The 23,685-nt window shown below is 42.3% G+C and overlaps 1 protein-coding gene across 20 annotated transcripts in view; it reads right to left on the reverse strand.

Annotated features, from left to right (window-relative positions):
- Positions 1 to 23,685, reverse strand: part of LOC121275080 (beta-galactoside alpha-2,6-sialyltransferase 1-like) — a 169,185-nt gene that overhangs the window by 24,959 nt on the left and 120,541 nt on the right. For 17 of the 20 annotated variants that reach the window (XM_041182496.1, XM_041182549.1, XM_041182596.1 and 14 more), the window contains 3 exons: positions 19,300 to 19,397; positions 15,620 to 15,721; positions 6,874 to 7,048 (listed from right to left, as the gene is read on the reverse strand). In XM_041182496.1, the coding sequence (XP_041038430.1) occupies positions 6,874 to 7,048; positions 15,620 to 15,721; positions 19,300 to 19,397 (375 nt within the window). Of the gene's footprint in view, positions 1 to 6,873; positions 7,049 to 15,619; positions 15,722 to 19,240; positions 19,398 to 23,685 lie in introns of all 20 variants that reach the window. The other 3 variants (XM_041182603.1, XM_041182625.1, XM_041182618.1) reach the window with 2 other exon arrangements.

Genomic DNA, 23,685 nt, shown 5'->3' on the forward strand with positions numbered 1-23,685 from the left:
TCCCAATACATCACTATTTAAATAATACTCTGCCTTTCTGTTTTTCACACTGAAGCATATAACTTCACACTTATCCACGTTATACTACATCTGCCGTGTGTTTGCCCACACACACAAATTGTCTAAATCGCCCTGAAGTCCCCTAGTATCCTCCTCATAACCCCACCCAGCTTTGTGTCATCAGCAAACTTGGAAATATTGCATTTGGTTTCCTCATCCAAGTCATTTAGATATATTGTGAATAGCTGGGGCCTAAGCACTGATCCCTGCGGTACACCATTAGACACTGCTTGCCATCCAGAAAAAGACCCACTTATTCCCACTCTCTGTTTTCTAGTCTGTCAACCAATTCTCAATCCATGCCAGTATATTACCCCCAATCCCATGTACTTTAATTTTGCCCACTAGCCTCTTATGTGGGACATTATTAAAAGCCATCTTGAAACCCAAATACACCACATCCACTGGTTCTCCCTTGTCTATTCTACTAGTTACATCCTCAGAAAACTCCAGTAGATTAGTTAAGCATGATTTCCCTTTCATAAACCCATGCTGACTTTGTCTAATCCCATTAATGCTTTCCAAGTGTTCTGTTACTATGTTTTTTATAATAGACTGTAGCATTTCCCCACTACTGATGTTAGGCTAACTGGTCTGTAATTCTGTTTTCTCTCTCCCTCCTTTTTTAAATAGTGGGGTTACATTTGCCACCCTCCAATCTGTAGGAACTGCTCCAGACTCTATAGAATTTTGGAAGATGACCACTAATGCATCCAATATTTCCAGGGCCACTTCCTTTAGTACCCTGGGTTGTAGATTATCAGGCCCTGGGGATTTTTCAGCCTTTAACCCCATTAATTTCTCTCGTACCATTTTTTTTTACAGATACTCTTGAACCTTCCCCCATTATCCTGGACCCTATTGTGATTCACTTCCACATGGCTTTCCTCTCCTCAGAGCTGACACCTGGTCTCCGTCCCAATCCTGACCCTATCCCCTCCCATTATCCAAGCACCTGTCTTGTCCCCCTTCGAGAGCCCCCGGATGAGACCTTCACCTACCAGGCTCATCCTGGACCTGCCAGCCTATCGCATCCCACTCCCCCCTTTGATTGTGACTGTTCCCTCCTAACTCCAGTACCCTGAGTTTGCACCCCAGGACCCCACCATCGACACCACCGACCCCGCCCTCTAAGGCACTCTCCCCATTCCCTGGGTATGCTCCCCATCCTTCTCCATGAGCCTGCCTCTCCAGCCCAGCGTTCACTCTGCCCTTCCACCCTAACGCCCTCTTCCAGCCTTCCCCTGCCCCCCTTGTCCAGCCTTTGCACAGCATTTGCTAATTTTGCGAGGTCCCCAAGAAGGAGCATGCAACATCTATGGACCTCAAAGTCGTGGAAGTGGTGGAGCTTGCCAGGTGCACGTCACTTATGTACAGTCATAAAACTGAACATTCTAAATCCTCACTGGTGGGGAACTTAATTTGGAGGGTGAACTTAATTCCAGGGAAGTGGCTTTTTAATGAGCATAGAGCATCCTTGAGATGCTAATGCATGCAAATGGGGTTTCCAACATTTGTTCATCGGGAGGCTTGACATGCTTTTAATCTGCCTTGAAAGATGGGAGAATAGAGCTCCAACACGTTATCCTGCCTTTGAGAAACAGATTTTTTTTGCTTCCCGCCAAATTAAGTGCCCCCGCCTGCCATGGTTCCTGCTGTTGGCGGGGATGGAAAATTCTGCCACATTTTGAACATTTGATGAAGATGAAAGGAACGATCTCTGAATACGATTATGAAGTGGTCACTCAGCAGCTGCCAACATTGAGTTTAAAAAATAATCACAGTATTTTATACTACAGGAGAAAAGGGTGCTGATTTGTTGGCAAGTTGACACTGATTGTCCAAGGAGAAAGCAAAGGAGAACTATAGGCTCTCCAAGGTTCTGGGTAATTCAAAAAAGGCACAAGGCTTGAACATATCCCTATTGTTTGCAGAGAACTTGTCCCTGCATCTGAATGTATGTCACTTCTAGAAAATGCAAATGAGCCACATTATGAGCTCGACTGATTAACTTAAATTGGTTGTTGGTGTAGCTATTAGCACACTCAGGATTGTTCAGCCAGTGCTGTCCAATGGTGGAATCACATCTAACAGTAAATGTTTTGTTTTGGGCTTTAGAAGCACAGGTTGGTTGAGTACAGTCTGTACTCCACCTATTATGAACAGCCGAAGGATTATGTTGTTTGATTTGATCAGCCAATCACCAGGATGAACGGCGTACGTATCTGGCATTGCAGTAGCACTGAAATTCATACTCGACATTGTTCAATTGTGCATTAGGAAGAACATCTTTTTGGACTGATGGCAGCATTCGACTAGTGGAAAATATCACTTATGTAGCCACCCACAGTAGCAGTGTGAATTAGCTTGCTTAACCTGTTGTTCAAATTTTTGAAATATTTTGCCTTTCTAGAGTAGCATGCCCACTGCCTGCATGACAAAGGATCAGATGCATTTTTTCCCCGTAGTGTCACTCTTTCATTTTTAATGATGAGCTTTAGCCATTGGGAACACATATTAGGGGATCACAGGCATACTCTGAATGATTTTCCATCCAACTAAAATGACTGAATGTAAATCAAAAGGACCAGGCCTTAGCTTCCCTGACAATGCACTGAGTGGCTTAGGTTCCCCACTGGAAGGACGCCTCAGTATTACTAGTCTTAGGACATTTTACTCAATTCACAGCCTCTGGCTTAAGCTTGGTAAGGACCTGGAGAAATTTACCTACTTGTCCTCTCAATGGGATCATGAATGCATTAATTGGGCAGGATTAACTTAAAATATATGAGGAACAAGAAAAGTGAGCAGCAAGTACTGGTTGCAATTTTGTTTAAAAAAAATAAATCTGTGATGTTGAATCTCTTCTCTTGTAAACTTCTTTGTTTTTGGTCCAATATCTTTTACCTATAGTTCAATACTTCCACCTACTGGTCAGAAATTCTAGAACAATTTTAATATAAGCTTATTTGCACTTCATTAAGCTCTTTCTATGAAGCAATGTTTTTTGAGAGTCAAAATACCAAGTAGGGATCAAGCATGGACCAAGGATGGGGCTATAACTGTTTTTCTTTATTAATTTTGTTGGTGTGGACATGCTCATCCCTATTTGCCCTAAGAAGGTGAAAGTGGGCCTTCTCCTATTTGTTTCAGTCAAGTGACCACCTAGGCCACTTCTAAGGGCTGATAAGAGCCAACCATGATGGTGTGGGAGTCACATAAAGACCATGACAACAACAATAGTTGTATATATATTGCTCCTTTAATATAATAAAACATTACAAGGCACTTCACAGGAGCATTAGAGATATTAGAGCAGATATCCAGAAGCTCAGTCAAAAGGGGAAGGCTTCAGGAAGTGTCATAAAGAAAGAAAAGGAGGTAGAAAGGTTTGGGAAGACGATTTCAGAGCTTAGGGCTGAGGCAGCTGAAGATGTGGCGCACAATCGGGGATGCTCAAGAGACCGGAATTAAAGAGGAATGGATCAGCATGGAGGGCTACGGGGCTAGGGGAGAATACAGTGATAGGGAAGAGCAAGGCCATGGAGGAATTTGAAAACAAGAATGAGAATTTTAAATTTGAGGCAATGCTCAACTGGGATCTAGTGTAAAACTAAAAATAAAAACAAAAAAACTGTGGATGCTGGAAATCCAAAACAAAAACAAAAACAGAATTACCTGGAAAAACTCAGCAGGTCTGGCAGCATCGGCGGATTGGGATCTAGTGTAGGTCAGTGAGGATAGGTGAATGAGATTCAGTGCAAGTTCAGTCATGGACAACAGAGTTTGGGGTGAGCTTAACTTAACAGGGGGTGGAATGTGGGAGACTGTCCAGGAGTGCATTGGAATAGTCAAGTCTGGAGGTAACAAAGGTACGAATGAGGGTTTCAGCAGCTGACAAGATGAGGTCGGGTGAGAGCCAGAGAAGGAACGGTTTTCTTATCTAAAGGATATTAGTGAACTAGTTGTGTTTTTATGACAAAGTGACAGATTAATGGCCACCTTTATGAACTGCAATATTGCAATACACTAACTTTACTGATAACACGATTGTCCTGAATCTCAGACCAGTGTCAATGCTAGGAAGGTTCAACACTGGCAGCAGAGCCTTGCAAGTTTGGCTGTTTACTCTTAGGAGGAAAGACACTGACCAATCTTTTCCATTATACCTAGATAGAGATCATAGAGTGATGTCCCCTTGAACATTCCTCAAGAAACTGAGAACAGCATCATCATGGATTTGCATTTTTAAATGTGAAAATTGTTTGCCGATATGCCAAGTGGCATTTTGATCTTTAAAACATGCTTATATCTGTGACTTTTCCCGGCAGTTCTTGGGGTTGAGTTGCCCCAAATGTTTCAAGTTCATTTGGTCAAATATGCCAGCACTGCCCGCGTGAAGCACTTACACCCAACATTTGGTTGTCCTGTAGGTAGGATGCCATTGCAATTTTTCTTCTTCAGTTTTTCCCTTTCACTGGCAAAGTTCAATCATTTCTCCCCCACCCCCAATTCCAATTCGAGGTTGATCCTTTCCTGCCCTGTGAAACAGCCTAGCAAGCCATTCAGTTCAAGGGCAATTAGGATTGGGCAACAAATGCTGGCCTTACCAGCAATGTGCACATCCCAAGTAAGAGTAATTTTTAAAAAATGATCCTATAGATATCTATTCCATTTCTCTGTTGCTGCATTGTTTTGATTTCATCAATTTCTATTTATCAGGTCATTAACTTTTTGTTCTCTCTCATATCACCTTTCAGCATGTTTCTCTCATCCATCAATGTGACCATAAACAATTTCAGCTGTCTGGTCATTTTTTACTATAATTCACTGTAACTCCCAATTCCTTCTTGGCTTTTCACTATTCCAACTCGTATATTGGATTCTTGTCTTTATCTGAATGAATAATTTGGTATAATAAATAAATCTGCTTGGTTTGCTGGTTTCACTCATGAAATGGAAAGCAACAAGTGAGTGAAAAAATGAGGAGGCAACTTGTGATCTTAAACCCTTCCTTAATCCAAAACTGAGTGAATATTGTTAGGGCCTGGCTTGGTTTCTCACAATGGAAACAAGTACTGGCCTAGAAATTCAAGACTGTTAATGATTAACAAAGCTGACAATGGGATGATTTATCCCCCGAACTGCCCATGTGTTGGCCGCTGCTAGATTTGGCCAGGCCCTTTTTTTAAGGTGGCAATGGTGGTAGTCTGAATTGAGTGCTGGCTTCATTTCTGTATTGAAATGAGGCTCCTGTGCCTATTTCCAAGCTTGGATGCGAAAACCGTTAAAAGCTTTCAGGCTCTGCGGCAGTCTTCAAAGGTCACGGTAATTTTCTTTTCCTTTTCTTTGATGGGATGTGGGTGTTGCTGCCAAGGCCAGCATTTGTTGCCCAACCCTAATTGCCCTTGAACTTGCTGGGTCATTTCAGAGGGCACTTAAGAGTCAACCACATTGCTGTGGGTCTACAGTCACCTGTAGGCCACACCAGGTACAGATGACAGATTTCCTTCCCTAAATAACATGAGTGAACCAGATGGGTTTTTACGACAATCAATGATAGTTTTATGGTCCCCATTACTGATACTAGTTTTATATTCCAGATTTATTAATTAAATTCAAATTACATCAGTTGCCATGGTGGGCTTTGAACCCATGTCCCCAGAGCATTAGCCTGAGTTTCTGGATTACTAGTCCAGTGACATTACCACTACTCGAACATCTTCCCCAGTAATAAAAACAAAAGACTGCGGATGCTGGAAATCCAAAACAAAAACAGAATTACCTGGAAAAACTCAGCAGGTCTGGCAGCATGGGTGGAGAAGAAGAGTTGACGTTTCGAGTCCTCATGACCCTTCAACAGAACTGAGTGAATCTAAGGAGAGGGGTGAAATATAAGCTGTTTTAAGGTTGGGGGTGGGGTTTGGGGTTGTGTGGGGGGGAGACAAGTGCTTTAAGATGTGTCCACTTCTCTCCCCCCACCCAAAACCCCCCCCCCCCCCCCCCCAACCTTAAACCAGCTTATATTTCAACCCTCTCCTTAGATTCACTCAGTTCTGTTGAACGGTCATGAGGACTCGAAACGTCAACTCTTTTCTTCTCCGCCGATGCTGCCAGACCTGCTGAGTTTTTCCAGGTAATTCTGTATTTGTTTTGGATCTTCCCCAGTAAGTTCTTTAGAAATGACCTTGCCTTAATACGGAGCCAGGAAGAGCAGGAGTACTCATTAAGGCTGCGGCTGCTGCAAGCCCACGTTTGCACCTCATGTACGTTATTGGCTTTGCTGCAATGCAAATGTTTACTGCCACTCACATTCAGAGATAGTGAGAAAGATCAGTATAGACCAACCCTTTTTAAATAAAAATAAGAAACCTAGGTGAAAACGCAAGGCCCACAGTGCAAAACATCACCAGAGTTGAAAAGAAAAGGATATAAGACAAGGTAATTCATGTACAGATTAAGTAAATGCAAAGATGAAGAGTTCCATAGTTAGAGTAACTGAACCTGCCCTTAAAGCAGCCCTTGAGTCTATGGTCAGAGCCTTCAGCAGCTTTAGCTGACTCTCTCCAAAGTTCATTACACTGAATACAGATTGACAAAACCAAAGTCATTTGTCATCTTAAATTGATAAATACATGTATATTTTATATATACATATAACAAATAAATAGCAAGCTACAGCTGAAAAGGTAAGGGTTATATTACTCCACATTAAATATCATAGCACTAAATAGGAAAATGATCTCCTAACCAATAGCAAGTACATTAGTGAAGCACACAAAGTCAGCCTGTTGCTGGCGACTGTTCACTCACCCATCATCCCAGAGGACGGAGGATTGCGCTGGATGTCTTCAGCTGTGTTCTCCTGCAAGATGTCCCAAAGCTGCCATTGCATCTTGGGGTTTATTATGTAGAAAAGCTGGTTTGGATTATCTTTACGATATCTTTTGTAATTTTCAAAGAAATTATAGTCTGGATGTTTGAACCACTGTGGGAAAACATATAAATGCAGAATTATTGAATACCATGACATAGGATGGCACTTGTTATTGCTGGACTTTCTAAAAATGAGTTATGACATTCTGAAGTACATTCACTGAAATCCCACCATAGCTGAGTATTCTGTTAAAATAAAGCAGTTATAAGTCCATTAAAATTGACATAAGTAAGCTACTATTTAACCTTCACCCAAGTAGAAACATGACAGATGCTTTAAGCAGTCTAACAACACCACCTTTTTTGCAGCAATGCACATAAGAATAACGTGAACATTGGATCACATCAAGTACTTTCATTGTAAACCATTACTTCCCCATTGCACAATAAGTGCAGCATGCATGAATGCTCTCATGTGATAGGTCATAAAGCCAACAATAATAATACAGCCATGACTGGGGACCCAGTATCAATCCAAATTCAGCTCAGAGAGTTTAAGTGTAATTCAAATCTATCCTTGCAGTGCAGATTCAAAAGTTGAGAACCACCACACAAGCCAGTACCTGTTCTATAAATGCTCCTTAATATAGTTATGCTGATATAACACAGGTAAAACCCAATCCGATTTGTAACCATGCCTATCATCAAAAAGATCTTTATGACAGTCAACCAAATGGGAACTTAAATTTATAAAGCAATCTCAGTAATAATTTACGCTCCGGCATACCCATCATAAAGAGGTAGTCATTACTTCAGTGAAACACATCTCCTGTTTATCAAGCAAATGTTGCAAGTTTCAATTCATAAACCATGGAACTGCTCACGCAAACTGTTTTTTGTGAATACAACTTTTAAGGCTTGGAGGATGGCCCAGACTGTAACATTTGGATCTGATACACTTAAGAGAGCAGCTGGGGCTGAAAAACCTGGACAAAAGAAATTGGTGCAAAAATGACTTGGCTAATTTTCTGATCTTCCTACATCCACTGCGATTCTACATGTCAGCAAACTAACTGTAAACTTGCCGTTTAAAAGCTTTCTGAATCATCAGTGTGGCAAAACAATGTCACTACCATGAGCTACGGTCTCTAATGCAAGCGTACTTTCATTTCCTTCACTGAATTTTTGATCAACAGTTGTGTTCGTGAAATACTAGGCTAGCGATGAATATTTTTTTTGATCATGTCACTGAAAAGTTCCTACTTTTTAATTCAGAGATGAATAGGAGGCTGTGCTGCTAGTTTTTGTTCTGAACATGTTTGATTCCACTTCATACAGTGGATTGGAATTGTTGTTTCGTGGTACTTGCTTTTTTCTGGAAATAATGCAATTAATGCAATTCCTATTGATCTTTATGGATGTTCTTCCTTCTGTGGTATTAGTGCAAAGGGCCAAATGACTTCTTACTGTAATCTGATTCTATGGGCTGGATTTTCCCCAAGTTGGGATGACTCGGGGGCCCTTTAAAATTGGCACTCAGCACAGGATTCGGGTATTACCGACCCCAATCCTGGGAGTTCTGAATTTTAACAGGGCCTTTTAAGGGTGTGGGGGCTGGTTCGGGTCACAGGCCCATATCCTGCACTCCCAACCTGGCTGGCTGCATTGAGGGGATAGGCATGTCCTAGTCTTCGGCAATTTTCATGGAGTCTTGTCAGCACCTCAAAGAGTCATGGTTCACAGTCCCTCACAGGTGTCATGAACGGTAGGCTGCAAGAGGGGGTATTTAAAAGGTAAGTTCAAAAGTCCTCCTCGTGCTCCCCATGCCAAGTTATACCCCTCCACCCACTATCCCCTATGGCCTATCTTATGCCCCTCCCCGCCCCATGCCAAGGTATAGGTATGCCTCCACAAACAAGATAATGGATTTCTGAATGAAAGTCCATACACCCATTAGAGCACTAAAACACCCTGGACCCCAGAAAAACATTGCTTGATTGACAGCTTTGGCTCTCTGATCTTTCTTGTCAATTTCACAATGTTTATTTACACAAGATAAAGAGTTTCAAGTGCTTGCCGTTTCAGCTATTAACATTTTAAAGGGTCTGGATGATTGAAGTGGAAATTTATCAATGAAGGACTATTTTTTTCAAACCAGTTTTTAACATATCCTACGTTCACTATAGGGTTCATTACTTCTATACAGGGTGAATGGGCATGGAAGTGCCATAGCTTGGCAGGGGGCATGAGGGCCCAAAGGGGTTGTTCGAGGGCATGAGGGGCCAGAGGGGGGTGGGGTGGTATACCTTGACATGGGAACATGAGGGGCCATAGCAGTTGTTTGGGATACATAGCTTGCCGTGGGGGGCATGAAGTGGCATGGATGGGACATGTGGAATGCGTGAGAGGCAAGGGCTGGAGGGCCTTTCTGGTTTTATTTTAAATGGAGCGGAGTTCCCCAGCATCAAGTCAGGCGTTTTAAACAGCCCACCTTGCATCCAGCAACCATTGTGGCTACCTCAGAGCTTTTCCCAGGTTGACTGCAACGCATCCACCCTCCACAATGAAAATTCCATTCTTGCAGGCAGGTTCTTTCTCCCGAGATGGGCCAGCTGAGCCTGGAATTTTCCCCGCTCTCACTACCCGCCTTGAGGGTGAAAATCCAGCCTATGATTCAATAAATGAGATTGTTACCATGGGCAGAATCTTTGGCTCGGCGAACGGGGGTGGGCCCTGCTCGCCGAGGCGTAAAATGATGCAGGGTGACGTCGATCGTGCATCCTGAAGTCACCACGCATCATTTGGATTTTCAGTTCGGCGGCTGCGCACCAGCCAAACTGTCAAAGTAAGGCCTGTTAAAAAGCAATTAAGGCAATCAGCTGAGCTGCCCGTCCAACCTTAAGGTTGGTGGGCAGGCAAAGAGCCCAGGCAGCCTTTGCATTTTTCGTGGAACCTCATCCACGGGCAGGATGAGGTTTCACGAATGACTTAAAATTTTCAGAAAATTTTTTATTAAAATTAATGCACGTGTCCGAGCACATGTGACAGTTTCACATGAGGGCACATGTCATAAAAAATTTTTACAATACTTTATTACTGTTTAAACTTAAAACTAATCTCCCTGAGACATCTCTATGCCTCAGGGACATTTCTGTACTCCTTTGCCTTCAGCCCTTTCTTGATATCATGTGGAGTGAATCAAATTGGCTGAAGACAAGCATCTATGATGCTGGGGACCTCTAGAGGAAGCCGAGATGGATCATCCACTCGACACTTCTGGCTGAAGATTGTAGCAAATGCTTCAGCCTTATTTTTGCACTGATGTGCTGGGCTCCCCCATCAGTGAGGATGGGGATATTTGTGGAGTATGTTTAAATGCATGTTTAAATGATTTCTATTCATAACCTTCCGCCAAAATGAAATACTAACATGATCCTACCAGCACTTGCTACGACTCATGAATCCAAGTTGTTCTCGAGTTCCACAATAAATTAGCAAAACTAGAAGAATTCAGCCATGGTAAAAACCTACAATACAATATAAAATATAAAGACCAGCTCAGGGCCCTTCTTGTCAAATTCCCTCCCCAGTCAATGGTTTTCTCATCAGCCATGCCTGTGGTCAACTCCCTTACTACTATTACTGATATTGGGGAGGAGTGGTGGGGGGGAGCTAGGAAATACTGGGCATCATTTCTGCTTTAAAAGCTACCATAAAAAGCTAAAAAACTGTTTTGAAGTTTTAAGAACATAAGAAATAGGAACAGGAGTTGACCATTTGGCCTCTCAAGCCTGCTCCGCCATTCAATAAGATCATAGCTGGTCTGCTTGTGTTTCGGTTTCCATGTTCCCATTTAACCCTGATAACCTTCAATTCCCTTGCCTAACAAGAATCTATCTATGATAAAAGCAAAAAACTGCGGATGCTGGAAATCCAAAACAAAAACAAAAATACCTGGAAAAACTCAGCAGGTCTGGCAGTATCTGCGGAGAGGAACACAGTTAACGTTTCGAGTCCGAATGACCCTTCAACAGAACTAAGTAATAATAGGAAAGAGGTGAAAAAAAGCAGGTTTAAGGGGGGTAGGGGGAGGGGGGAGGGCGCGTGGATAGAGCTGGATAGAGGGCCAGTGATAGTTGGAGATAACCAAAAGATGTCACAGACAAAAGGACAAAGAGGTGTTGAAGGTGGTGATATTGTCTAAGGAATGTGCTAATTAAGGGTAGAAAGCAGGACAAGCAAGGTACAGATAGACCTAGCGGGGGTGGGGTGAAGGGAAGGGATCGAAATAGGCTAATATGTAGAGATAAAACAATGGATGGAAATACATTTAAAAATAATGGAAATAGGTGGGAAAAGAAAAATCTATATAAATTATTGGGAAAAAAAGGGGTGGGGGAATTGGAAAGGGAGTGGGGATGGAGGAGAGAGCTCATGATCTAAAATTGTTGAACTATCTATCTACATCTGCCTTAAAAATATTCAATGACCCTGCCTCCACCACCGTTTGAAGCACAGAATTCCAATCTCACAACCCTCAGAAAAAATTTCTCCTCATCACTGTCCTGAAAGGTTTTTAAAGCAAAAGTTTTAAATCAAAAAAAAAAAAGAATTACCTTAAGTGCATCTATAGCATCAAGACCCAGGGGGGCAGGACAGGATATAGCTTATGCACAGCAATTCCTGACCTGTTCTGTGAATGGTTTGTTACTGTCAATCATAAAACATACTGCAATTTGTCATTTGATAGCAGAGTTTGAGTATTGCTGGAAAAAGTGATATGTCAAAGCTTCACATCTTGTGCTCATCAGGACCCTTCGTAAGAATACTGATATAAGGGGAAAACAACAACTTATACTGTATGTGAAGAGTGTGCTGAGTAGTTGGTAAGTTTAAGGTGTGGCTACGGGTACCCGCATGGGCCCCAGCTATGCCTGTCTCTTTGTGGGGTATGTGGAACACTCAGTGTTCCAGTCCTATTCCGGCCCCCTCCCACAGGTACATCTCCGGTACATCGATGATTACTTCGGTGGTGCTTCATGCTCTCGTCTGGACCTGGAAAAATTTATTAATTTTGCTTCCAACTTCCACCCCTCCATCATTTTCACATGGTCCATCTCTGACACTTCCCTTCCCTTCCTTGACCTCTGTCTCAATTTCTGGTGATAGACTGTCCACCAATATCCATTACAAGCCTACCGACTCCCACAGCTACCTCGACTACAGCTCCTCACACCCCGCTTCTTGTAAGGACTCCATCCCATTCTCTCAGTTCCTTCGCCTCCGTCGCATCTGTTCTGATGATGCCATTTTCAAAAACAGTTCCTCTGACATGTCTTCCTTCTTCCTTAACCGAGGTTTTCCACCCACGGTCGTTGACAGGGCCCTCAACCGTGTCCGGCCCATCTCCCGCGCATCCGCCCTCACACTTTCTTCTCCTCCCAAAAACATGATAGGGTCCCCCTTGTCCTCACTTATCACCCCAACAGCCTCCGCATTCAAAGGATCATCCTTCGCCATTTCCGCCAACTCCAGCATGATGCCACCACCAAACACATCTTCCCTTCACGCCCCCCCCCCCGCCGGTATCATTCCGCAGGGATCGCCACCACCAAACACATCTTCCCTTCACGCCCCCCCCCCCCCCCCCCCCCCCCCCCCCCCCCCCGGTATCATTCCGCAGGGATCGTTCCCTCCGGGAAACCCTGGTCCACTCCTCCATCACCCCCTATACCTCAACCCTCTCCCACGGCACCATCCCATGCAACCACAGAAGGTGCAACCACCTGCTCCTTTACTTCCCCTCTCCTCACCGTCCAACAGCCCAAACACTCCTTTCAAGTGAAGCAGCCTTTCACTTGCACTTCCCTCAATTTAGACTGCTGCATTCGTTGCTGCCAATGCGGTTTCCTCTACATTGGAGAGACCAAACACAGACTGGGTGACCGCTTTGCAGAACACCTTTGGTCTGTCCGCGAGCATTACCTAGACCTCCCTGTCACTTGCCATTTCAACACTCCACCCTGCTCTCATGCCCACATGTCCGTCCTTGGCCTGCTGTATTGTTCCAGTGAAGCTCAACGCAAACTGGAGGAACAGCACCTCATCTTCCGACTTGGCACTTTACAGCCTTCTGGACTGAACATTGAGTTCAACAATTTTAGATCATGAACTCTCTCCTCCATTCCCACTCCCTTTCTGATCCCCCCCCTTTCTTTTCAAATAATTTATTTAGATATTTCTTTTCCCACCTGTTTCCATTATTTTTAAATGTATTTCCATCCATTGTTTTATCTCTACCTTTTAGCCTTTTTCGATTCCTTCATCCCACCCCATTCCCACTAGGGCTATCTGTACCTTGCTTGTCCTGCTTTCTACCCTTAATTAGCACATTCTTTAGATAATATCACCACCTTCAACACCTCTTGGTCCTTTTGTCTGTGACATCTTTTGGTTATCTCCAACTATCACTGGCTCTCTATCCAGCTCTACTTGTCCCACCCTCCCCTTAAACTAATATTTCACCCCTTTCTATTTTTACTTAGTTCAGTTGAAGGGTCATTTGGACTCGAAACGTTAACTGTGTCCCTCTCCGCAGATGCTGCCAGACCTGCTGAGTTTTTCCAGGTATTTTTATTTTTGAGTTGATAAGTGGACTCTGATTGGTAGAGGCGTTGCCATGGAGAATGCACCAGTGGTGGTGACTGACAGTTAACTGCCTGGAAGGGCAAGGTAGCTCAAACATTTGAGCAACAGGTGAAGCAAGCTGCATCACGCTGCTACTATGCAGTAGCAACACAAGTGGTAGTCAGCATTAACAGGATGCTGCTATCAAGCCAAAAAGACCTTTTGCCTATTACACAAGTGAATAATGTGGTTACGAATTTCAGTGCCAGTATGATGCTAGGTATGTAGACCATTTGTCCCAAAGATGGCAGATCATATCAAACAGCATGTCCCAGCTGCTGTTCGCATTGAGCAGGTGCAGGCCATACCCAACTAGCCCATGCTTGCAAAACACAAAACACAGTGCCAAACATTAGATGTGAATCAACGATTGGACATTTGCTAAAAAATCCTCAGTGTGCTAAAAATTACACTGCCAACCAATTTAAGATTGTCAGACTCGCAGTGTGGCACATTTGTGTACATTGGAAACTAAATATATTAATAGACAGGGCCCTGTTCTTGGCAGACAGAAAGTACACGTACACACATTGCGCCTGTTTCAGCTAAACAAAATAAGTGACAGCCATTTGCTGACTCATTCTTCAGGGCAATGCCTTAACCAATCAGGGTCAAGCTGCCTGGTTTAAATTTCAAAACAATGCTTGTCAGTTAACTGTCAGTCACCATCACTGGTGCATTCTCCATGGCAACTTCTCTACCAATCAAAGCCAATTTGCCAACCAAACGAGCACTCTCTTCACACAGTATAAATTGTTGTTTTCCCCTTATATCGATATTCTTGCGAAGTGTCTTGATGAGTGCAAGACGTAAAGCTTTGCCATGTCTCTATCTTCAGCAATGCTGCAAGTTGTTGGGAACTGTAGGCTATAACTTGTGATGCTTCTTTCATGGAGAGTGATGGCTTCAGCAATCCCCATTAACTGATGGTTGAGGCTTGTCACATAAGCACAGGCTCCAATAAGAACATACTGTTGGAGACATTTTGAAAAATAGAAAATAATATTGCTTTAATTTAATCATTTTCATGTAAATATTCTATTTTTAATAGCTAATTTCTAATAGTAGGATCACAGATCAGTAAAGGGCAAAAGATAGTCAAAATGTTGATTTATTTTTTGGTCTCAGCTCCTTTTACAGATATAGAAGCAAGTTGATCCAAGTGCATTATCATGGCTCAGAACAGTTCAAGAAGACATCTTGAAAGTATTGAATGAAGAATACAAGAGGTAATTGTTAGAATGTTTGATTTCTATTGGTACCTGTGAGTCCTGATGTATGCTTACAAGACCCTAAGCACAGTCCTTCAGGACACAGTGCAAGTGATAAAGACCACTTTGGTCTTTCATTTCCTGTGCCCAGTTTTGGTCTCTTCACTTAAGGAGGGACATAGTTGTGTTGAAGGAAGCTCAGAGCAGGCTTACTAGGCTGATTCTTGAGGTGAAAGGATTGTCTAATGAGGAAGGTTAGGCAGGTTGGGCCCACACTCACTAGAGTGTAGAAGAATGAGTGATGATCCGACTGAAACATAAAAGATTGAATTTAAAAAGATTTTCCTTTGTTTTAACATACATCACCCTTCAACTTGATGAGCAAAAGATGAAATTTAAACAAATTTTGGGGCCAAATTTCTTCTCCAGGCCTTATTGGGGACCAGCCGGTGTGAGGGCAATGGGTGTGTTTCATGCCTATCACTGGCCCATTGTTCACTTAACTGCTGGTATTTAAGGCTTTCTGACTACTGTTGGAGAGCCACAGTTTGAAGACTATGCTGGGCAGTAGCAGAAATAGGTCACCAACTGTTCTCATCTCAGTTCTTTGTGCTAGACCCTGGGGCCCCCAAAGATCCTCCAGTCCATGGAGAGTCATGGCATAAGCTCCACCACCAAGTTTGTTGGGATGTCCCTACATGTGGGCAGGGTGCAAAAGTCAGTTTTTTTCCCCGAATTCCTCCAGAAGGTAAGAGTGTACTTTAGCAGGTTAAATAAAATCATACCTCAGTAAGATTAGCTGAATACGGTGCTGGATCCCACACTAATAAGGTGCCTGTTCTGTATAAATTGTTATCATGAAACTTCAGCTCTTGCCTCGACATGACCTAGAAGGAAAAGATCTGGTTTAACATGTGCCAAACGTATAGATAACATCTATCTCTGTCAATGAGGGAAGAGCAAAATAGATCGTTACATACACGATACATAAACTGAGTTCATCACTTCTAACAATCTATACTGCTTGACAAAAGAAACCTTTAAATAATATTACCACAGAAGTACTTAAAATTGATCCATGGTAAGTTGGTGTAGAGATTCCCAAGCCTCCCACTATAAAGAATAGTTCACCTCAGAAATACAGACCCATCAGAATACACTGTGCAACTACAGGTTATTCTGTATTTTTATAAAATGAAATGTAAAGCTGCAGTGTCCCATAACAATTAAAGAGTTGTTTTCTTTTAATGACACAGTCTGCATCACAACCAGTGACTTAAATGCACAGCATCTAATTTTCCGTTCTCAAAACTTCCACATGTGACACAAAGACACACTGCCAATCCCAAAGCCATCAATGAATGTGCTACCGAGAATACTATGCTACTCCTAGACCCCATAACCACATCAATCACCAGTCATAACATCTCCATTTAACACAGCTTTCTTAAATTTTAGAAAGACAAATTGAAACCATAGTTGAAACAAAAATATGGAAGGCAGGAAATGTAAAATATCTCCAAAGGGTGAATTCTAATCCAAAATCCAGTGATTTCTACAAGGTTCATTAGAAACAAGCCACTGGATGGAATGTCAGATCCAGTCTCTTCACAGTAGCAATGGGACGCTGCAGCTTTCAAAGCAACTTTTAAATCTGTAAATTTTCACAGCAAAAAAAATGTAATTATAAAAAATTCATCAACTTATAGACCAGGATTTTCTGGCTCCAGCATGGTGGGTCAACAAAAAGTCCATTGACTTTGGCAGGACCAAAAGATCCTGCCCATATTGTTGAAGAGATAGAGTTGGAAATTTATGCATGTCATGGCTGATTTTTATCTCCACCAGCTGCTGGTTGCCTGATGTGCGTAAGGTTAAACAAGTGCTCTGTAGGCATGTCAGCTCCTTAGAAACCCTTGACTTTTTAACTTTAGAGCCCCAGTTTTAACCGGGGTAGGAATAGGAGCCATGGCAGCTGTGGTGGACACATATGTTTCCCCTGGCTCTACATTCAGGTAAGTATAACATTTTGTAATTAATCTTTTGGCGGCAGCCTCCAGGATTCCTTTAAAGAATGACTGGCTTGGCTGCTTTTGTGTGACAAAATTAACATCACCAATGGTGCATGCTGCACTCAGCCATGCAGGCAAGGGGCCAAACCTTTATTTAAGGCACTAACTAATCAATGAAGCATGTCATTCAAAAATAGGTACCTTAAACATAACAGCTCTAGATTACAGAAAAACATTATTAAAATACCTCAGTTCATTGATGCATGGGGTGCTTTATCCTGAAAAGATAATTTTTTTAAACATTGTCTCTGAGTATACTATATAAACAAACAATAAGGTATAGCTGAAGACACCTGTAACAAGAGTAAATGTTTCATAAATTAATCCAAGCTCAAGCACAGGAGAGATTGTGATGAGAAACCATCATCAATTCCTCAGCTAATGATAGTTATATCTATGTAGCTCTTATTGTCACATATAAGCATTTTCCAAACGTATTAGAATGAGCCTTCAATACAAAAACTTTCAGAACCCATTTGCCTCCAGCAGATATTCCAAAATGTTTAATCGAGGGACTCATGTTTGGGACTAATAATCAAATGTTTGGCACTCAAAACTCTAATGTGTGTTGGATGCCATCTCCCCATATGTGGTTAGCTAGACTAGATCAGCCTCTGCCACAGGGTTAGTTAAGGGTCAGAGGGATGCACCATAATGTGGTTGGAGCACCTGAGTAGCATTCCAGAGCCACAGCACCTGTTCAGAATAAGAGCATAAGAAATAGGAGCAGGGCTATGCTATTCAGTCCAGTGAGCCTGGTCTGCCATTCAATAAGATCATGGCTGATCTGATTGTGGATTTTGCTACATTTTCTTGCTTCTCCACCACCCACCCACCCAACCCAATAACCCTTGACTCACTTGTAGATCATGTTGAATGGATGAAGGCGGGGTGGGCAGTAGAAAAAAATACTTTTGTTCACCTCCAGGGTGCTTCCAATGGGGCCTCTCCTCTTTCCTCCTCCTTGCTCCCATAACCACCAATGGCCAAATGAGGAAAGTAATTGATGTACTTCAAATGTGTTCCAATGGTCGTGTGGCAGCTCTTGACTGGTTGCTGGTACCTGACATTCTTCGACCTCCATCCCCAGCAACTCCCCCACCCCTCTCCCCGCAACCCCAGTATGTCAAGTATTATTACCAGGAATGCTATCAAATTATGTAAATGAGCTCAGCTTGCATTATGGGATGAGGTTAACTCACTTAGGTGCAATCACGGCCTCAGGAGCAATGGTCCCAGGATAGAGCCATCACATTACATTATTAGCACCAACATATCCTTCAAAAACGAAAATGTGATAGGGGATGCAAGAATATTAATCACTCGACTTTGAAAGACTCATTTTTTTGAAGAATTAATAGAAGAGATCCTAAGTCGGGATCACCTGGAGAAAGTAGGTGGGAAAGCCGAAGGCTTGGTTTCACATGCAGTTACATAGTCAACTTTCCGTTTTCAAGTCCCACTGTTGCTTAACTCACTGCGACCATACAGATGCCTCTTCAGCCATTGCATGGAAAACTACCTGACGTACTATTGCCATATAACCTACCTTTAAATTATCATTTTTTTCTCTTGCTTTGTGTCTGCCACATGATTCAGAGGTGAGTTCCAGAGACATGGATGTGGGAAGACCACCTGAAGAAGCACCATTGCTACATTCTTGCTATTCCGAGTATTGGTTCAGTGATATGCATCCCATAGAATTTGGATAGTATCTTCTAAATGTATCTGTATATTTGTATTTTGTTTTTCTTATTTGTTCATGGGATGTGGGCATTGCTTGCAAGTCCAGCAATTTGAGAAGGTGGTGGTGAGCCACTTTCTTGAACTACTGCAGTCCATGTGGTGAAGCTACACCCACAGTGCGGTTAGGGAGGGAGTTCGATGTGCAGTGTTATTGGAATATTTTAGACCCATTCTAAATGAAATTGTGTTAGAATTCTTAAAATATATGTTCTCCATTGCATGTTGTTATCTCCTCCCCTCTTATTCTGCACACCAAACAAGTGGGTAGACTACAGCTTGTTCCCAAGCCACTGTCAATGCTTGAACCATCATCCAGGAGGTGCACAAGATGAAGCAACAATTGACTTGTGGGAAAAGGATTCCTCCTTGTGGGAATTTGACTCATGTCTGCTCACTCCCTCCCCTATACAAGGTGTGGAGTGTGGGTACGAACCAGCATTTTAGCACTCTGTAATGCAGCACATCACTACAGCAATCTGCCACTTTTCCAGGCTGCCCGTACATGACAGTTCTTCTGCAGCTGCCACTCCCATGGCATTGACCCGTTGTGACTCTTTCTTAATCCTGCAAAATACAATTGTAACGTACCACTTTGCTGTCGAGCCCTAGATTGTTTCCATGTCGCAGTCAACCTTGCTTGACGTTACCTGTGAATTAACTATCCGAATTGTTGTGCGTCTCCCCACATCAGACTCAAATCCTATGGTAGGTGCCCCATTGAACCTCAGAACAGCATCATGGGCATCTGATAATAAGAGAAAGTGACAAGTAGATTCCAAATGTTTATTTCTGCTTAGACCTTTGATCACTGAATTATCTATTTGCAAATCCACAGGGATATTTAGGGAAATTTTCAAAGTTGAATGAAGTTGTGTGCAATTCAATAAATAGTTCAATGCTGGAGCTGACCTGATGACACATGAGAGTTGATGTATTAAAGAAATTACATATTCTAGCATTGTGAGTGCAATTGTTTGCCAAATCTCAGCAGCCAATAATCCAGTGTAAATTTAGAATATGTTGTTTATATAACTAAGAGACAGAGTGGATTGTATAGAGTTAGATCATAATACAGTCCCATCTTTTTTTGTGTCCTGGTGGACTGACCTTCCATGTGTTTTGGGGCTATATTCACGGTCTACACAGCTTGTTGGATTCAATAATACTCTTGTCTATTCTCTTGCTTTCCAGGAAGAGAAAGTACTGGAATGCTCTTAAAAAGGGGTGTCCCAGCCTCCACAGTTTAAGCGAAAGTCTGACCTGGCAACTGATCCTATTGGGCTGATTGAAAACACAAAGATAAACAGCTAAGGAACTATTAGTACATTCTTGCATCCCATGTAAAGTGTGCTGGAACATTCCTGAATTGCATTTCAGGAAACCACTAACACCGAGCTGGGCTGACTAGGTCTTGAAGATGTTTATTCTTAATGAATACTGCTTAGAACCCACTGCCATATTTTCTGCTTCTTAGAGAGACAATGAGAGAAAGTCCAATCGCCATTGTTTGTAATGGGAAAAAGCAAAGAGAGTCAAGTAATGACAAATTCTACTTATATGGTGCTGTTAAGGTAGGAAAATGTCCCAATGTGTTTCACTGAAGCACAATTTTAAAAATGCACAACAAGCCAAAGAAAGATATATTATGAAGAGTAGCTAAAAGGAAAGGCAAGGAGAGACAGCAAGAGAGATTTATATGAGAAACATATAGGGAGAGAATAAGAGGATGAAACTGAGAGCATGAAATTAAGGTGAGAACACAAGAGAATAAGAGAGAAAAATAAATAATATTTGGGAATGAGAGGAATAAATGAGAGAAAATAGGACAGATAGTCAGGGACTGAGGTGGATAGATGGAAATGCCAGGAACCAGCAAAGGAAATGAGGTGGTGAAAAAAAATCTAGCAATCATTGCGCTAAACTTTTAAAAGAAATCAGTGTACGATTCAAATCGGAGTGGGGAATTGTAGGAAGTAAATCAATGTGTTGATTCTAATTAAAAAAAATCCAAGGAAAGGTTTCCAAACATCAGAATCTGTTAACCAACTTTGTATTTGCTTTACAATTGTGGTGCTACTGTAAACATTGGATACCAATAATAACAGAACTGTATAAATTTAGAAGTGTCAAAGTGTGTAGGAATGTAGAAGAGACAAGTGCAGTTCATCTGGTAGATGTCAAAGTTTGCAAAGTGCTGTGCATATCTCTTTCACATGTCTTTCAACAACATTTCTCTGCCAAATACCTGTCCAGTTGAATCCCCCAAATGAATTGGTGAATGACCTACTTTCTTATTATCAGTAGGCTATGTAGTTAAATATTAATGGGATTACACCCAGGAATGATCTGGTTGCATTTGGTTTTAACTTATTTCTTTGCAAAACTTGGCTATGGGCAGACAGTTTGGCTGGATATTCCAACTTGATCAGGTCCAACTCAAATAGAGTACTGTTGACATTTCGAGTCCTCATGACGTCATGAGGACTCGAAACGTCAACTGTGCTCTCCTCCATCGATGCTGCCAGACCTGCTGAGTTTTTCCAGGTATTTCTGTTTCTGTTTTTGTTTTGGATTTCCAGCATCCGCAGTTTGTTGCTTTTTATTACTATTCATTCATAAGGTGTGGGTGACGCTGGCTAAGCTAGCATTTACTGCCTATCCCTGACTGCCCTTGTTCAGGGGACATGTAAGTGTCAAGCACATTGCTGTGGGTCTAGAGTCACGTGTAGGTCAGACCAGGTAAGGAAGGCAGATTTCCTTCCCTAAAAGGACATCAGTAAACTAGGATGGTTTTTACGACAATCAGCAATGGTTTCGTGGTCAAACTTTTAATTCCAGATTTTGTTTTCTTGAATTCAAACTTCATCATCTGCCATGGCGGGATTTGAACCTGAGTCCCAGAGCATTACCCTGGATTTTCTAGAATACTGGTCCAGTGACAATACCACTGCCTCCCCCTAACACACACAGCATCTTGGATTCAGGGTGCTGCTAATGGTGACAATTGTCCCAATGTGTGGAAAACTCAATTATGCCATAAAAGATTTAACATGAAAGCAAAGTTAGCTTAACATTTATTTCTTACCTAGTGAGTTGGATAATATTGGATACTTTTGGGAATGACAACCAGAAATTACTCCCTTGTATCTATGTGAATGCAATTCCTGAAGTTCCCAAATGCACCAACATGCCCAAATCATTTCTCTGCCAACTATAAATAAATAATTCAGAATGACCTAAGTTTCAGGGCTGGAAAAATTTAAATTTGCCCAAGGCCTGAATGAGGCAAAAAGACGGACTCATTTCAGTGGGTTTTGCTTAATATTATAGTATATTTCCACGAATAGAAGAATCTTTATATGGAAAGTTTAGGAACTCTTCCTTTACTGGCAGTAAGTAGTAGTGCAACATTTTAATACACTCCACAGGTTTAATGTGTATTCCCGCTGATACTTCTTAGATGATTTGATTTCTTGAAAGAAAGCCTAGGCTACAGATATGGGAATATTCTATACCAAGGAGTTCAAACTGCTTCTGACATGTCTAAAATGTCTAAGTCATTGCTTTTGGTTAGTCAGCAAGATGAATAGTGCTTCAAGAGATCCTAAAACACCAAAACATGTGCCGTGGTTGATGATCATGATTTTCCATTTTCTACTTCCACCTATTGGGAATTCTGATTTCTAAAGAAGAAGCCACAGGATGGATGACTTGCTGGGAAGCAGATGTGCACAGCACATAAAAGACTAGCTATTACTTCCAACCAGGTCGGTTGTAAGTTTGGAACCTTGTCATCTGTAACTCTGAAAGGTGCAGTGTCTATAGGTAAAGAGGCTTTGGGTTATCTATGTTGTGAAACTGAGGTAGATTTTCAGCTTGTCTCGAGGAGTAAAACTAGTGCTGCATCTGTTAAAGAAACTGCCCGATTTTTACTTCCATTGAACTCAACAGGGCGGGAAGTTAAAAATCTACTCCAGTGCTTCAAAATGTTTAATTTCTTGATCTTAGAAGATGTTAATAGACAGGAGGTCTAAAACCCTGCTAAGTTCTAGATTTTTAAGCATAAGTGTTATTTTAAGCAGCAAGGTCATTGGCCCAAAAGGCCTGAAAATGGGCACGTGATTCACCCACATCCATTTGTTGTGAATGCTGGCAGCATACGAACTTCGTGCTGCCTGTTCATTATAATGGCTACCAGCGTGCAGCTAGCACTAAGCACTGTGTTAAGTTGCCTGAGTAGGTTGTGCAAAATCTAGAGACTAGTACAAATTGCAGCTAGTCTGTGCTACTTAATGCCAGCCAACACCTCTTAAAAGAGGAGGTGCACTTTGGCTGGAGCAGGCGCTGGAATTCATTGCGCCCAATGACCAGGACCTTGGAAAGACACCGAATGATGACACAGCATGTCAGAAACTGGGCTCCATGGTTCTCAAACACAGCACTGGCAGCCTCTATGCAGGAGGTAGTCAGGAGAAAGTGTCCTCTATCTACGTGGAGCCAGGAGCCTCTGCAGACAAACTCAGAGGGGACAATTAGAGCAGATAGCCGTCAGGGTCAATGCCAGGATCTGTAATCCCGAGGACCTGGATGCAATGCCACAAAAAGTTCAAAGGCCTCACATGCACGGTCAAGGTCAGAGAACATTTCATCTACTGCACTATTTGCCTCACACACTGTTTAATGCACTACCGTACCAACATTCACCTACCAACGTCATCAGTCATGACTCATATTTCACTTTCATAGTTTCACCTTACCTTCATACACTTAGCGCTGTTGCAAGCCTCACAGCTTACACAGGCTAGCAGCGGTTCAACTATGACAACCGCATCACCCAAACAGATTGCAGAACAAGATATCGCATAGCTGATAGTGGCTGCAGCTAATCGGCAGGGGAATAGCATGGCTGGGGGTCCTCACCCCTACAAATGAGACAGTGTTCACCATCATTAGAGCAGTCATGACTGAGGCCATAGTCAGCATTAGAGTTGAAAGGATGGGAAATGATGGCATGTGGCTATCTAATCCTGCTT

Source organism: Carcharodon carcharias, chromosome 2 (assembly GCF_017639515.1).
Source record: "Carcharodon carcharias isolate sCarCar2 chromosome 2, sCarCar2.pri, whole genome shotgun sequence".
NCBI lineage: Eukaryota > Metazoa > Chordata > Chondrichthyes > Lamniformes > Lamnidae > Carcharodon > Carcharodon carcharias.